Below are 15,818 nucleotides of genomic sequence, written 5' to 3'. Positions count from 1 at the left end.
AAGTACGTCCACTCAGCACACCTGAATGCTGTATGCAATGCTTGTATGTAATTTCATTTGGGTAAAGGAGCATAGATGTCTGAGGTTGGGCAGAGGCTGTGGCTGTGCATTCAGGGTGGGAGAGTTTGAGGGAGGGAACTCTTGGCTCACTCATTGTCTACTAGTAGCGATTTGATTTCCACTGTATTTCCTGTATGGGGTGGAAAAACGAAAGATGAACGTACTTGTTACAGTGGTTTACGGACATGCTACTGCAGAATGTCTTGGGAGAAGGAAGACCATGTCCAGAAAGAGAATATCCATCTTTGGACCAAGGGCAGCCCTCCCATTGAGCACGTTCCCACCTCCTCAGGCCTCTGACTTATTTTGGCTGCAGAAGGCATGGGAGGGAAAGAGCCTGGTCAGGCAGGAGGATGCAGGAGAAAGAGCAGGTGGATGGCCAGGGCCACGGGCATGTCCTCAGTGGCCAGGAAGAGCGCGTTCATTCTGCAGAGCTCCACCTTGTGGGGAGGGCGGTGAACACCTCTCACTGCTCACCTCTGGCAGCTTTGCTCCTAACTTCCTAATGTGTCCTCGGACCCACTGGCCCTGGGCTCTGACTTGAGGTACTTTGTCATGGTCTGGTAGTCCCTCTGAGCTGGTAGGATGGCTTTTTCTCTTCCAGGCTGAGGTAGCCCAGCTGCAAGAGCAGGTAGCCCTGAAGGATGCAGAAATTGAGCGTCTGCACAGTCAGCTCTCCCGGACTGCAGCTCTGCACAATGACCATGCAGAGAAAGGTAACTGGGCTGACTGTGACCGAATGCAGTTTGCCCTTTGGCCCTGGGCCCTCTCTTATAAGTGGGCATGTGTGTCTCTGGGTGTGTGTACTGCTGTGTGAGGAGGCATGAAATGTGCACGTACGTGTGTGTGTGTGTGTGTTCGTGTGTGCACGCATGGGCCTATAAAGCCCAGCTCTGTTGTGGAATCATTACCATGAACCCCTCCCCTGTTTGGAGGACTCAGTGGAATCATTACCGTGAACCCCTCCCCTGTTCGGAGGACTCAGTGGAATCATTACCATGAACCCCTCCCCTGTTTGGAGGACTCAGTGGAATCATTACCATGAACCCCTCCCCTGTTTGGAGGACTCAGTGGAATCATTACCATGAACCCCTCCCCTGTTTGGAGGACTCAGTGGAATCATTACCATGAACCCCTCCCCTGTTCGGGAGGACTCAGCTCTGAAGGCTTTTCTCAGATGCACTCTGACCGTTGAAGCTCTCTGTGCAGCTCCCCCTGGGGCTTTTACTCTTTCCCTTAATTGAAAGGACTTGTCTTTGTGTTATTACCAAAGAAGAGGCTTTAGCAATTCACTCAGCTGTTGAATGGAGCCCTGCCTGGTACTCACATAAGAGCCTGAGGTTACAGAAACAGATGCGTTATTTCCCATCCTTTGGATCTCAACTTAAATGTTACCCCTCAGGAAGACCTTTCCTGGCCACCCTACCTCAGCTAGGTGCCCCCGTTTTTCTCAAGCTCAGCACTCTTTTTCTTTCATAGTACTTATTGTAATTGATCAGTGTTGTATTTTGTGAGGTCTTATATAGACTGTCATCCTCCTTCTGGGGCAGTGACTGTGTCTCTCTTATTTGAGACCATATCCACAGAGCTTCACATGGCATTCAGCCCATGGCTCCTAAGAAATATTTATTGAATAAGTGAAAGGATGGTGAATGGTCCCTGAGGAGTTCAAATCTTGCTGATTAAAAATAGAGGCTAAATCCTCAAGTATTCTTAATGCGTATTTGATATTTACAGCTATTTGCCTTATACGCAAAATGATCACACACCCTCCAGCTTCTCCTCTGGCCCCCAGGCTGCAGAGCAGCGCTGGGGAGCCCTGTGAACTAGCCCCACTACAGTTGCAGCTGGGCCGCGGCACCAGCACCGCTTAGCTTGGATCCCTGGCGGGGGTGGGGAAGCTGTGCAGCCCTGAAACAATGGCTTAGGCGGGAGGAGGAAATTAGTGACCCACGTGCTCATCCCTCCGCCAGCCTTTCTCTTGTCTTCTCAAGCCACTGAGTATGTCACCTACTTGCCATGGCTTAATGTGGAGACCGGAGACCCCTGAGATACTCTAGACTGTCTGTGATGCTAAACTTGCATAAAGAGTTCCCCAGGCCCTGACTTGTGGGCCAGGCAGGCTTCCCCTGCACTCTGTGCTTCCCCACAGGCCTCGCCTTCCAGGCCCCACCGCATTCCATCACCGGGCGCCTCCTGGAGCTGATGCTCGGGGCCTTGCTCTGGCTCTGGCCTGCCCAAGGCATCGAGGTTTGCCAGCCTTCGTCTGGAGTTTACTGCCCTCCCCTCCACAGACTGGGTTGCCAAGCTGATCTTTAGCTGTCAAGAGCCTAAGATAGTGAACAGCAAGCGCTCTGCACCTCCCTCTGAAGCTGAATCCCTACAACTAGTTACACAAAGTCCTAAATCCATTCTTCCTATTCTTGCCGGCTGTAGCAAGCATCCCGAAAGGAGATGGGGTGACTATACCTATTTTTGTCCCCTTGTCTGCTGTATTTCTCTTACGTAGACATCCCTATTCTCTGTAGTACCCAATTTGGGGATGGCTATAGGGCTTTGCTTGGAAAAACTAGCTATGTGTTAATTCTTAGACCTCCACATGTTGGGCAGAAAGACCCCCAGCTCCTTTAGGCTTTAGCCTTTGACCTGGCTCTTCAGACTAGTTTGGGAAGAATTCGAGAGAGTCTCTTGGGGCCAAGGTGAGAGAAGGCAGTGTGTTGTCCACCACAGACTTACAAAGATCCCTTGGCCCATAGAGAAATTCTGTAGGCTTATGATGAACGAAGATTGCTTTCCTTAACAGTAGCGTTTGTTTTAACATACTTATAGATCCAGCTAGACACTGTTAGTCGATTCCGACTGTGACCTTCTAAATTGAGCCAAGTACCTGACTCTTGTTTACATAATCATTCTTGCCCTGTCTCTGTTCAGCTATAGGCTTCCTTTTTTCTCTCATTTTAAATTCTCTTCTGCTACAATCCACGGGACAGTGTGATTCTCTCTAAAACTAGTTAGCAGCCGCCCAGGTACATGCCTACTCAAGTCATAGAGGATAAATGTCTGTTTCCTTGTGGGATGTCAGTTGTGAAAGATTTGGGGGTTCCTCTGTGTCACCCTTGAATAAATGGCATTTTGTTTTTTCCCCACAAATGTCTCTAAAGAGAAGACAAAATAGTAGGTTCATTCGTTTAATAGTCCAGCAAATATGTAATGAGACTGACTCTATGCCAGACACCATCATGGGCTCGTTAAAGAAGTAGGGAGCCACGTGTAACTTATTCATATGGAAAGTCTTAGCATCTTAGCAGGTGGGAATAGTTGTCTGCATTTACGTAAGTAAATCTTCCTATACCTAAATTCTTTCAGACCAAGAAATCCAACGTCTGAAAATGGGGATGGAAACTTTGCTTGTTGCCAATGAAGATAAGGTAAGATGGCCATGGAGCGGCCCTGCCCTTTCCCTGCTGACATTCCTGGTTCTGTTTGGTCCTATTAGTCTCTGATATTTTGGACAGGGCTGTGCCCATCAGACCACCGACTCAGGGAAGTGTCAGGAGAATGGCCTCTGCCTCCTAGACACATGGCTCAGCCACCTGTTTTTGGCTTTGATGCCTGGGAGCTTTGCCTAAATGGCATCTCCCAAAGGCAGAATAAAGCCATTCCTGTTCATGCAGGTGTAGGGAAAAAAAATACCACTGAGGTTACTGCCAATATCATAGCTGCTGCTCAGACTACTAGCAAAACTCAAGAACGGTTCACCAGTCTCCCACGTTCATGATCTGGTGATAGACCCATCGTAACTGGTGATGCATAATCATAAAATAGCCACCTCCGTAACTAGAGAGCACCTGTCTGGCGAAAACATCAGCTCTAAGGATCACAGCCCTGCATATTACAGACGAGGAAACATACTCAAAGTGCTAATGTAGGTTTGCCCAAGGTCAGGTAACAGTAGATAGCAGAGCCAGGGTCATACCCAAGTTTATCTAGCTCTGAAATCTGTGTGGCCTCCCCAAGTCCCCAGCCTTTGCTGAAAGAAAGGATCTCCTCTGGGAATTTCCTCTATTGCGTAAGGAATCTCAGCCTCCTACGGAGCAAGTGAGAGTTTTGAGAGAAATACGACAGCTTTATTTTAGTCTTTTTTTTTTTTTTTTTTTCCCCACATGGCTGCAGAGGACAATACTCGGACTAGGAGGCAGATTTCAATGGCTATGTCAGGAGGGTAGGAAGACAATGAGTTTCCTGCTTCGGGAAATGTTTGAGCCCCTCGAAGGCTGTATCGAACAGGGAGTGTTTTATGACTAGAGATTGGACTCGTAGCCTTCAGGTAGAGGCAAGAGTGCTTGCAGCTGCTCAGGAGGTAGACCACTGAGAACCCAGGGCCTGGACACTGTGTTTCCCTTTGGAATATTCTATGGCTTCCACATAGCATTTCTTCTCAGTGTGCCCAGAACACAGCCAGGGCCCCCAGATGAAATCGCCAGGTGCCAGTGGTGTTGTTTACATAGAAATCTGTCTTGTCCTGTGACAGGACCGTCGGATAGAGGAGCTTACTGGGCTGTTAAACCAGTACCGAAGGGTGAAGGAGATCGTGATGGCGACTCAAGGTAAGAGCAAGGGGGAGCTTTGCCATTTTCTCCCCCACATATCCCATCTCTACGGTGTTAAATCCAGGGGCAGACCTGCCAGAAGAGTCCTCATCTTCATTTGGAGAAATGCTCTGCTGGAGAATGGAGCTGGTTAGACTGCCCTGGGTGGGGGGACACTGGCAGCCATTGCTTGCCAGAAGTTGTGGCAAATGGCAGAGTCAGTTCAGAGCTTCCAGGAGCTACCCAGATCGCCAAGGAAAGACAGCCTTCAACTCGAGCCATTGGCGATCCCTACCCTTGAAAGATCTACGCATCTGCCCGGGACACCTCTTAGAGGCAGTGAGGGCAGTCAAACCTGGATCCGAAGGCAGCTTAATACCCTCATTGGGGATTAGAGCCTCCCCACCTCCTGGAGAATCTAAAAGCTTCCCCAGCAGACGCCAGGACACTTGGGGAACCTTCTTTGAGTTGCCGGGTACCTGGGTTCCCATAGGAAGTCACAGCGCAGTGAGAGCTGTTTGTGTTGCCCTGAAGAATCTTCTGAATCACACTTTTAATGTCCCTTTATGTTTTTCTTTGTCTTTTTTTTTATATAAATTTATTTATTTTTGGCTGCATTGGGTCTTCGTTGCTGCACGTGGGCTTTCTCTAGTTGCGGTGAGCGGGCTTCTCATTGTGGTGGCTTCTCTTGTTGCAGAGCACGGGCTCTAGGCACACAGGCTTCAGTAGTTGTGGCTCGCAGGCTCTAGAGCACAGGCTCAGTAGTCACGGCGCATGGGCTTCTCATTGCGGTGGCTTCTCTTGTTGCGGAGCACGGGCTTTAGGCACACAGGCTTCAGTAGTTGTGGCTTGCGGGCTCTAGAGCGCAGGCTCAGTAGTTGCGGCGCACAGGCTTAGTTGCTCCGCGGCACGTGGGATCTTCCCGGACCAGGGCTCGAACCCGTGTCCCCTGCATTGGCAGGCGGATTCCTAACCACTGCACCACCAGGGAAGTCCCTCTTTGTCCTTCTTAATGAAGGAGAAACAACGTTAGGATTTTGTGGTACAATTATAGGTTTCTAAACAAGTCACGTGGTAGTAATTATCTCTTCTGCGTTAATGCTTCCAGGGCCTTCAGAAAGAACTCTCTCAATCAATGAGGAAGAACTGGAGGGAGGTTTCAGAAACTGGAACACTGCAAATAAAGGCCCTGAAGAACTTTTTAAACCAGAGGTACTGTGTTTCCGGTCATGATGTGGGGTTTCAGCAGGCCCCAGGAGCTTACCCTGGGCCTGGGGGAGGATCTAATCAGGTACCAGTCAGGTATGTCTCAGGTGTAAATCTTGACAGGTAGAAAAAAATTAAATCAATGGAGTTAGCCCCTGAGGCCTTGGGAAGAGCACTGAGGCTGGGGAGCAGTCAGGGCCTGTGTTGCCATTGGGAGGGACAGCATAGTGGATACTGGACTTCCCAGGATAGGAATTTTCTTTTTTAACTGGTTTCCTTGCTTATTTTTGCCTTTCCTCTCTGGACTATAGCCTAGACCAAAGGTGTTCTTTGTTTTATTTACCACTGTCTCTCCAGGATCTGCAGTGATGCCTGGTACCCAGTAGGATTCAACAGATATTTGTTGAATGAATGAATGAATGCATATTGCTCATTTGGAGGGATAGCTGAACTTTTGAAGTGATACATTCCTATTTCACAGACAACGTCCCGCCCCTATAACCAGCATACAGATTTCCTTTTTTCTTGTTTAAAATTTGATCCAGTTCTATGAACCTCTCTGGACTTAGTCTAGATACACGTAGGCAAATTAACTCATAGATACAGATCTCAGATGAAGAAGGGGTTTCAGCCCAGGATCCAAAAGGTTCTTGAAACTCCAGAACAGTCACAATAAAAAGGATCTTAGCGGTCCAACTCAACCCTTTTAATTAAGGGAGGAGCAAAAGTGTCACCCGGTGGCCCAGTTATGTAGTCAGAGCAGGCATCCCAGATTGCTGGCAATGATAGCAGTAACTGATGCCCAGTACCTCTGGGTGGTCCCTGTGATGAGCACTGCACGTGACTCACCTCATTTACTCCTCATGACCCCTTTGGGATTCTTTTATTGTGTTGCAGCTGAGGCTCAGAGAAGGTAAGTAATCTGCTCTAGGTCACCCAGCAAGTAGATGGCAGAACTTGGACTTGAACACAAAAGCCCAGGCGTTTAACAACTTACATACTGTGATGCCAGGGTTCTTTCTATGGTAGACCAAAAAGATACTGGGATCTAGAGAATAGAGACAGCCCTTGCAGACAGGAAAGACATCAAATTGTGTCCTTATCTTCCACCAGATTAGCTCACGTTCATTCCACCCTTGATACTCTTGCCTTTCTGGCCTCCTTGCTAAGCTCATTCTCATTTCTCAAGATTCAGCTCAAGTGTTCTCCCCTCTGAAGCCTTCCTAACCTTCCCACCAACAAGAAGGATCCTCTCCCTCCCCTTTATCCCCATATTATATTATAGGTATTGGTATCAGAGGGACATGTTGCATTGCTCTTTCATCCTAATTAACTTACCTGACTCCCTGATGTGGGCAGTGCTTGCCCCACACCCAGCACAGGGCCTGGTAGGCAGTAGATGTTGCTCGTGTTTGTTGATTGACTATACGAATTACAGAGTTGCTCATTGCCAGCAGAAATCGACTCCGGCTGACCTTTGCCAACAAGGAATGTTTTTAAGAGGGTGTGCAGTGGCTCACTGAATGAAAGGAAAAGCTGGAGAACCAAGCTCAGAAAAGGCAGGGGCAGCCAGGGATTCAGGTCTCAGGACTGACTTGTCAGGACTCTACTGCTAGAATGTGAACTTAGGCCCTGGAAGGAGAGGCAAGTTGGCCAAGGTTGTTCAGTATACCTTCCTCCTTGTCTACAGCCATACCACCCTGAACGCGCCTGGTCTTTTCCAGTATGTCTTCCTTTTTGGCATCTTAAAAAAGCAAGGCATTGGAATTGATGTAGCCACCAGGGGTGGAGATGTAACTCCCCAAGAGGAATTGTCCAAAAAACGGGAAAGGATGGTGGGTAGTCTCCAAACAGTATCTGTCCAGTGACTCTTCCGTTTCCGGTGCAGGTATCTCCAAGAGGTAGCTCTCCCACGGCGGGACCACCCCCGCTACCGCAGAAATCACTGGAAACCAGGTAGGAGGCCCAAGCACCTCCGTGGAGCCACTGTGCTCTCAGGCCCCTCTCGGGGCTCCAGACGTGGCAGTGAGCACAGCCACCATGTCCTGAGCACACCTGTCCTCCCTTTTGGCCCCAGCAGTGGTCACCAGGGCCAAAATGCTGGAGCAGTCATGAACCTTGCCTACCTGCCCTGGCCACAGAGGGCCTTCCCTTCCCACAGGCTGAAGGTCCGGGTCGTTGTCACTGAGAAAAGACTTGGCCAGGGGTTGGGGCCTCAGAGAAGAGGTGGCTGCACCTCATCTGTGCCCCCTAGTGGTTCTTCAGAGCATCTTGTGAGGTGTGCCTGTCATTCCCGTCAGCCCCTCTGGAACGTCCTTCCTGCTCTCAGGGAATCTAGCCCTGTGACAATCCACATTCTCCAGGGAGGACCATTTCTCCTCGCAGGGAAGTTGGTCCGGTTGCTTTGGGGAAGCTTCACATAGCAATGAGCTTATCACAGGCTGGCCTGTGGGGTCACTTCGCTGCCACCTGACTGGTTCCCTCGAAAATGAACCTATCTCCAGTTCCCTACATCAGCTCTTTAGAACACATTTCCAGGTTACGGGGATCTGGAGCTTTGCTGCCGAGAGCAGGCTGCCTTTCGGCCAGGGTGTCTGGGGAAGACAGCCGCAAGCGTGGTGGGAGCTTCCCCAGAAGGGCACTGAGTCTTCAGAGGTCTGAAGCCCGTGCACTCTGACCCCCATTTCCAGAAAGCCATTGTTCCCTGAGCCTTTAGCCTCAGAGGAAAACAGCAGCGTCAAGGAGGGCCACTGGCCAGTCCTTAGTTTTGCAGAAGAAATTTGGTTGATGAATTCACTCAGAAGTCGGCACTGAGTGACCCACACTGACCAGACTCACAAGAGACGAATGTACTAACAGATGCTGCTTTATTCATATGAACTGAGAAATATCACTGCCCAGGAGAATTGACACAAGGCAACCCTGTCGCCTCTTCTCTATCCAGTTGGTGCCCTTCTCTGCACAATAGCCCCAGAGAAAGCAAATTCCTCTGAGCAGACTGCTCAGGGCATACAGAGACAGAGCAGAGGGTTGAAGGATCCTAGCAGGTGACGCTTTGGAGCTGTGGCTGATGCGCTCGTCTCCACTCCAAGGCGGCACCACCTCCCTCGCTGGGTTACTGTCAGACTCACAGACAAGGCAGTATTGGCTTTTGACTCCACAGACGTTGGCCTTCTTTTATGACCACACAACAGCCAGCTCCCACCGATGCCACTGAATTGCGTGTATTCAGGGTTTTTGAGGAATGCCAAGGACTTCTGATTTGGATTTCGGTGATGCTCTCATGCCCTCACCAAGACATTGTCAGACCAGGCCATCCCCAAAGTGGGCCGTTCTCATCTTACGTGTAATGGTTATGATGAGAGGGTGTTTTGTTTTGTTTTTTTCCTGCCCTTGACCCTAAGCCCAAGATAGACTACCAGTTAAACATTTGAAGTGTCCTCTGCGCGAATGATACCACGCACCTCCTTCTCCAGTTACTGTTTCCTTATTGACTTTCTTTTGTGTTTTTCCAGGGCTCAGAAAAAACTCTCCTGTAGTCTCGAAGACCTGAGAAGTGAATCCGTGGATAAGGTCAGCCCGTCAGTCTATCCATAAAGATGTCTGAGTTATTTCTTTGTGCCCAGCACAGTCCTGGGATTCACAGGCTGGGTGCTGTCCCTACCTCGTGGAAGCTTTTATCAAGTTTGCTGGGCAGGCAGGAATTACAGGAACATTCTGAGAAAATGTTCAGGTGCAGTGCAGCCCAAGGCATCCTAGAGGCAGGGCAAGTCAGGACACGCTACCTAGAGCTGGTGAGAGAAGACGCTGAGGTGGGCATGGGCAGGGGAAACGGTGCGGAGTAGGAGGGAGTAAGGTCAGAGCCACGAGTCAGATGGAGCCAGAGGACATCTCGAATCCGGGCCCTGTTTCTCCAGGGCACTTGGGAGTGTTGCACAGATTTTGAATGAGGACATAATGCAGATAAAGGAGACCCCGGGGGGGGGTTATGGGATAAAGTAGATTGGAGAGGAAGCTTTTTAAGGAGTCTAGAAAGGCATGAGGAGGGCTTTGTGGCCCCTGACCAGGTGGGTAACCCCCATGCTGAAGGGGGTGGGTCACAGGCTCTTGAGCAGCAAGGTCATTGAAGATGCAGGGGTCCTGCCCTATAGACAACCTTCAGTGACCTTGCCGCATAGATCCCTCGATGTCCAGCAGTACGCCAGACTTCCTGGTGATACAGTAGAAAACCAGGAAGGATGGAGCTGGCAGTGGCTTTGCTCCCACGATCACGTGCCTCTCGCTCCCCCAGTCAGATTGCTGGCAGCTGCCCGGGGACATGTGTCCACGAGGTCGGACAGTGACCTGTGTTTGCTCCACGGATGGTGATGATCTGACATAAAGACGGGGAGGAAGGGGTGAGCCTGGCAGGTTCAGGCAGGCAGGTGGCCCTGAGTTGCTGTTGTGACTAACACAGTTCTCCTTTTCTCCACATAACTGAAATCCTCCTTGCCATCCCATAGTGCGTCGGTGGGAACCAGCTGTCCCCAGTGGTAGAACCCAAGGTACATTAACCGCATGTCCCTTTCGTCTATGTGAGCTTGTGCTGTTTGCCAGAGGCTTTTCACTTAGCAAGTTACAGCTCTGGTAACCTTACGATATGTTAACCGTGAGGGGTATCAGGGTGACAGGAACGACGAAACTTCCTCTCCTGTTTTCTTTTTATGTGCACCCAGCTGGATCCTGTGCTTTTATCTCTATTATCTGTGGGATAGGATTTCTTATCATCTCCTCCATCTTATAGGCTCTAATAATTCCTCTTTGACAAGGCAAAGTAGATCTGATCTCTGGGAAGGGGGATATTATGATCTCAGCACACAAGTAGAGGTATATGACAGCTCTCATCCTTTCTGCGCTGATAAGTCATGATTTAAAAAACCCAGGAGCACTTCCCTGGTGGCACAGTGGTTAAGAATCCGCCTGCCAATGGAGGGGACACGGGTCCGAGAAGATCCCACATGCCGCGGAGCAGCTAAGTCCATGCGCCACAACTACTGAGCCTGCGCTCTAGAGCCCGTGAGCCACAACTACTGAGCCCACGAGCCACGACTGCTGAGGCTCACGCGCCTAGAGCCCGTGCTCTGCAACAAGAGAAGCCACTGCAATGAGAAGCCCATGCACCGCAACGAAGAGTAGCCCCCACTCGCCGCAACTAGAGAAAGCCCGCACGCAGCAACGAAGACCCAACGCAGCCAAAGATAAATAATAATTAAAACAAACAAAAAACCCAGGAGCACACTCAGCCTCAGGTGCAAGGATCCTTCTGTAGCGTCCCCTCACATGGGTGTCTGGCCCTTGCTTTCTGTGACTGAGAGCTCATGACATTGTAAGACACCCCCTGTGTTCTCTTCCAGCTCTGTCTGTTAGATCCATCTCTGGGCTTCCCTAGAAGGAGCATCTGCGGCTCGGCTCTCGCTGTGGAGTCCGTGGAGGGAGTCAGTCTCCCCTGCTCCTCACAGCTCTAGAACTGCAGTCCCTCAGCCCCTCTCTGCGCTACCATCTTCTCATGTGCACAGGGCAGAAGCCCTTAAAGTTTCTATTCTGTCACCTTAGGATGAGCACTTGGTCCTCGCTGCGTGCTCTGCGTCGTGCCCTGGGCCACACTTGAGCCTAATATTGTAGATGGGGTCTGCCCCGTGCACGCCTCGCTCCAGGGACTGAGGTCGTGGTTACTGCTGTCGCTCCAGACCCTGGGCAAAGGGTAATTCTCTGCGCCTCTGTTTAGTTCTGTCCTCGTGTGCTAGGCCAGAGGCAGGAATTGTTATTCTTTATTTAGAAACAATAAAACTGAGGTTCTGAGGGCCTCAAGAGAGTGAGGGTTTGGCCCGAGTCGGTCTGACTCACAGCCTGGGGTCTTCCGCTCAGGTGTGCTACCTCTGTGCTGTTTTAGGGCAGCTGGGTCACCAGCCACATCTGCTCCTTGCCCGAGATTTCCATCCCCCACTCCTGTAACCAGGGTTATTCTTCTCAGAGACTGCAGGCGCAGAACCGACCTCGAGCATTTGTTTCCTCTGTGTCGTGTTCCGATGTTGCACCCCTTTCTCCAGCAGTGAGTCCTTCCTTCCTAGCTTCTCTTCTTGGCCGAGCAGAGCTGAGAGAGAGCCCTTTCTGTTGCCCTTGGTTCCTTTCATCGTCTTTCTCACAGGTCTGGGCCGCCTTTGAAGCCCGCCTTACAGGAGGCTCTGCCCTCTTTACATCTCAGTTCCTCAGCGACCTCCCAAGGCAGCCCACATGGGAGGCCTTGGTTGTCTCTGCCCTGCCTTAGGGAGGCCTGTGTGATGATGCAACAGGAGATCTGTTCCTGAGCCCTCCCCACTCCCACATCTCCTGTATAATCTGGAGCTGGGAGACATGCCCTTCAGTTCTTGAAACTTTTTGAATTCTGCCTTCCCCACCATCAGTGGTTCCCGGGCCTGACTGTGCGTCAGAATAATCTGAGATTCATTTTAAAAACACAGACTCCCGGGGTGCCCTGCCAGAGGGGCTGATTCATGGTGCGGTTGGGCCCTGGGAATGTATATTTACAAGTGTCCCAGGTGATTATGAAGCAGCCCTGGCATGGGCTAGTATTTGGAAACTGTTGGTCTTGACCACAGGTCTGATCAGGTTCAGCTGTACCTCATGGGTCATCATGAATTTAAAAATTGTGTGGTCTCCATCTTTTACGGTTCCAATTATTTCCACTTCACCAGCCAGTTCCTTCAGAATCCTTTGAAAATTTAGCCCACTATTCTCGTATCTCTCCTTTCTGAGATGATTTATAGAGGATTAGTATTCAGTGTTCAATGACTGAATTGGATTTCAAACAATTTCCAGGACATGCCTTTATAAGCAAACTGAATTCAGAAATTTATTGGGCACTTGGCTTTTAACTAAATGAAACTTCAAAAGATGTCGCCGCTGGGGACTTCCCCGGTGGCGCAGTGGTTAAGAACCTGCCTGCTAATGCAGGGGACACAGGTTAGAGCCCTGGTCCGGGAAGATTCCACATGGCACGGAGCAACTAAGCCCATGTGCCACAGCTACTGCAGCCCGTGTGCCTAGAGCCCGTGCTCCGCAACAAAGAGAGGCCACCGCAATGAGAAAGAAGCCCAGGCACCGCAACAAAGAGTAGCCCTCGCTCACGGCAACTAGAGAAAGCCTGCACACAGCAACGAAGACCCAACACAGCCAAATAAATAAATAGATTTGTAACAAAACCAAAAAAAGATGTTACTATCACTGAAGTGTCCCATTACTTTACTGACTCGTCAGTTCTGAAATCGGTTTTGTCTTTCTTCTTTTCTACTTGTCTTCTGGGTCCGGTTAAGTGATCCACAGTTGATTACCTTGGTAACGTTGCTTTGATTTCTCTTTTCTTTTCACTCAAATGCATTCCGCTGTGTTTCCCTCAGGTTTGTGGATGTAGGGCGGCCCATTAAATCCTTCTTGACCAAACAAGCGCCATTCTTCTCCTCCTTTAAATCAACTTGTTTCTCTGCGACCCTTTCTGTGGCTGGGGTCCAAGCACGGGGCCCACTGCACTGGGGCTGAACCTCGTGCAGACTGTGGTCCTAAGTTCCTGGGGAACTCCGTGCTGGCATGTAGCCCTCTGGCCCGCTTCTGCTCACACCTCCCCCCGAGTGTGTGCTTACCATCTTGCTTCACCTTAACCTAGTATTTTTCAAAATAACTATCATCATAATATACAAGTAATAGATAATATTATATATTCTAAACATACAATAAAGCAATAGGTATAGCTTTTTTTTTTTTTTCTTGGCGGTATGTGGGCCTCTCACTGCTGTGGCCTCTCCCGTTGCGGAGCACAGGCTCCAGACGCGCAGGCTCAGCGGCCATGGCTCACGGGCCCAGCCACTCCGCGGCATGTGGGATCTTCCCGGACTGGGGCACGAACCCGTGTCCCCTGCATCGGCAGGCGGACTCTCAACCACTGCGCCACAAGGGAAGCCCATAGGTATAGCTTTTATTGGAATTCTGGTCTGTGTATTCAAAGAGCTTGAAGGGTAGTTCACAGCTGTTGATTCCTTGAGCCTCTGAGCGCGAGGCCAAATGGCAAAGGCTTCCCTTTCTGCTTGGACTCGGCTGCAGTCAGCCCTGGATGTGGGCTCAACTCTGTCCCCATCTCACTGTGTGGCTTTGGGCAAGTTTCTTTCTTTCTCAGAGCTCTGATCCCATTTCCTGGCCTGGAATAATCTTTTTGAGGGGTCTTCGAGTCGGCCTAAGTTTACAAATGGCTCTTAGAGAACGGGGAGTTGTTTCTGCATCTAGAGATTTCCTAACTGGGTTTGAGGCTCTCTCTCCCTCTCCTTCCAATAGGATGGCCCTTTCCTGGTGGAGCACAAGTACCCCACGTTACCTGGGAAGCTTTCAGGAGCCACGCCCAACGGAGAGGCTGCCGGATCTTCTCCCACTGCCTCCCCACATGACCCTGCAGGGAGCGGCCTGCTGAGGCTGAGTGAGTGTCCAGGCGCCAGGCCTGGCGGCCTCTGGAGCCTCGGCCTTGGCATTTCCACTGTTGCACGAGGTCCCTGCACCCCCCGCCATAGCCCACAATTGGAGAACGGGGGTGGGCACGGGTGGCTGGGACAAGTCCTACCTCAGGGTGGTCCCACGTCTAGAGGTGATTGCTGTCTGTCTGGGCATAAGGTTTCCTGCCAGAAACACGTCAGAGCCCAAGAGAACCAGGGTGTGTACCTACCTTCTTTCCACCTGCAATTACTCTACCCCCATTGCCCCTCCTCCTGTCTTCCTTCTCTCTCCACCTGCTCCTGGCCTTCCCGTCATTCCTCTTTCCCTCCCGCTTAGACACCCCCTCCCCCCTCCCTGGCCCTACCCCCTCCTCCTCTGTTCTCCTGATCTCTTTCCTGTCTCCGCCTTCCTCTCTGCAGCCTCCCCATTACCCATAGGATGATACGATGTGCTCTTCCAAGGGAGAGCGTTTCCTTAGAGAAGTGGAATCAGTGGCCACTGGGCAAGGCTGTCAGTCCCCAGGTATCCTTCTGGTGCTTAGCATCTGAAATGGAGGTCTCTGCACAGTAGGCTGGATCTCCCCAATAGCAGCAGCAGATCAGAGGGGCCCAGAGAGGAACATTCTGGTCCCGACAGAGCCGTCCCTCCCCCTGACTCCTCCTCCCTGGCGGAGGAGGGCTCGGCTTCCCCACTAAGGGTTGGCTTCTGCCCTTGGCCAGTCCTGCCTTTGGCTGCAGGAACTCCAGATGAGTATGTCCTAGCGACACTCAGACTGTGGACTTCCTACAGCTTCGGACCATTCTCGTCTGATCTAAGTGAGCTCTGGCACCCACACAGGAGCAGTGGGCGGCCCGGTGTATTCAGTCCCCGCTGCCCCCCGCCCCTCACCGGCCAGGAAGCGACACCAGGAGCATTCAGTCCCCTCACATAGGGCTGCCTCTCGCCGCCGTGACCCTGTAGGTCAGGCTCAGTCACCATTCACCCCCATCCTTCCTCGTGGGATTAGTTTTCTTTCTGTTTGAGTTTTTCCCTCTTGCTTGATGACTCTTGTTTATTTCTTTGCTTCCCTATAACTCTGTTGGGCTGGACTTTGGCCTCTCTTGCTTCTTCGTGTGGCTTCTCTGCTTCTTGGTTGGCTGGAGATCGTGGCCGGAGTGTCAGTGCCCCCGTGCTAGGTACTGTACCCTTCCAGGTGAGGTGGGGAGCGAGATTCCCTTATTTCCCTCCGGTGACACCCTCCCTTTCCGAAACATTCAGCCACGTCCCCCTCCGGCTCGTATTCCCGCATCTCCCTGGGGGAAAAGAGAGGAAGCTCCTTGCTGGAGTTACCCTGCAAGTTTTGGGACCCCGAACTCTTAGAATTTGAAGACATTCGCTCACCCAGATTTGAAACCTTAAGCTCGCTAACTCCCCAGAGAGAAAACCTGGAGTGTGCCTGAGCCCCTGCTGGTC

The 15,818-nt window shown here is 51.0% G+C and overlaps 1 protein-coding gene across 11 annotated transcripts in view; it reads left to right on the top strand.

Moving 5' to 3' along the window:
- The window catches only part of PPFIBP2 (PPFIA binding protein 2), a 125,971-nt gene that overhangs the window by 82,126 nt on the left and 28,027 nt on the right, over nt 1-15,818 (top strand). For 8 of the 11 annotated variants that reach the window (XM_067750045.1, XM_067750047.1, XM_067750049.1 and 5 more), the window contains 9 exons: nt 665-776; nt 3,427-3,488; nt 4,592-4,667; nt 5,758-5,861; nt 7,744-7,811; nt 9,371-9,428; nt 10,358-10,399; nt 14,214-14,352; nt 15,509-15,541. In XM_067750045.1, coding sequence (XP_067606146.1) covers nt 665-776; nt 3,427-3,488; nt 4,592-4,667; nt 5,758-5,861; nt 7,744-7,811; nt 9,371-9,428; nt 10,358-10,399; nt 14,214-14,352; nt 15,509-15,541 — 694 coding nt within the window. The remainder of the gene's footprint in view (nt 1-664; nt 777-3,426; nt 3,489-4,591; nt 4,668-5,757; nt 5,862-7,743; nt 7,812-9,370; nt 9,429-10,357; nt 10,400-14,213; nt 14,353-15,508; nt 15,542-15,818) is intronic. The other 3 variants (XM_067750054.1, XM_067750056.1, XM_067750052.1) reach the window with 1 other exon arrangement.

The sequence above is a fragment of the Pseudorca crassidens genome, chromosome 9 (assembly GCF_039906515.1).
Source record: "Pseudorca crassidens isolate mPseCra1 chromosome 9, mPseCra1.hap1, whole genome shotgun sequence".
Classification (NCBI taxonomy): Eukaryota; Metazoa; Chordata; class Mammalia; order Artiodactyla; family Delphinidae; genus Pseudorca; species Pseudorca crassidens.
The sequence above is the reverse complement of the archived record's forward strand: the minus strand, read 5'-3'. Positions and strand labels throughout refer to the sequence as shown.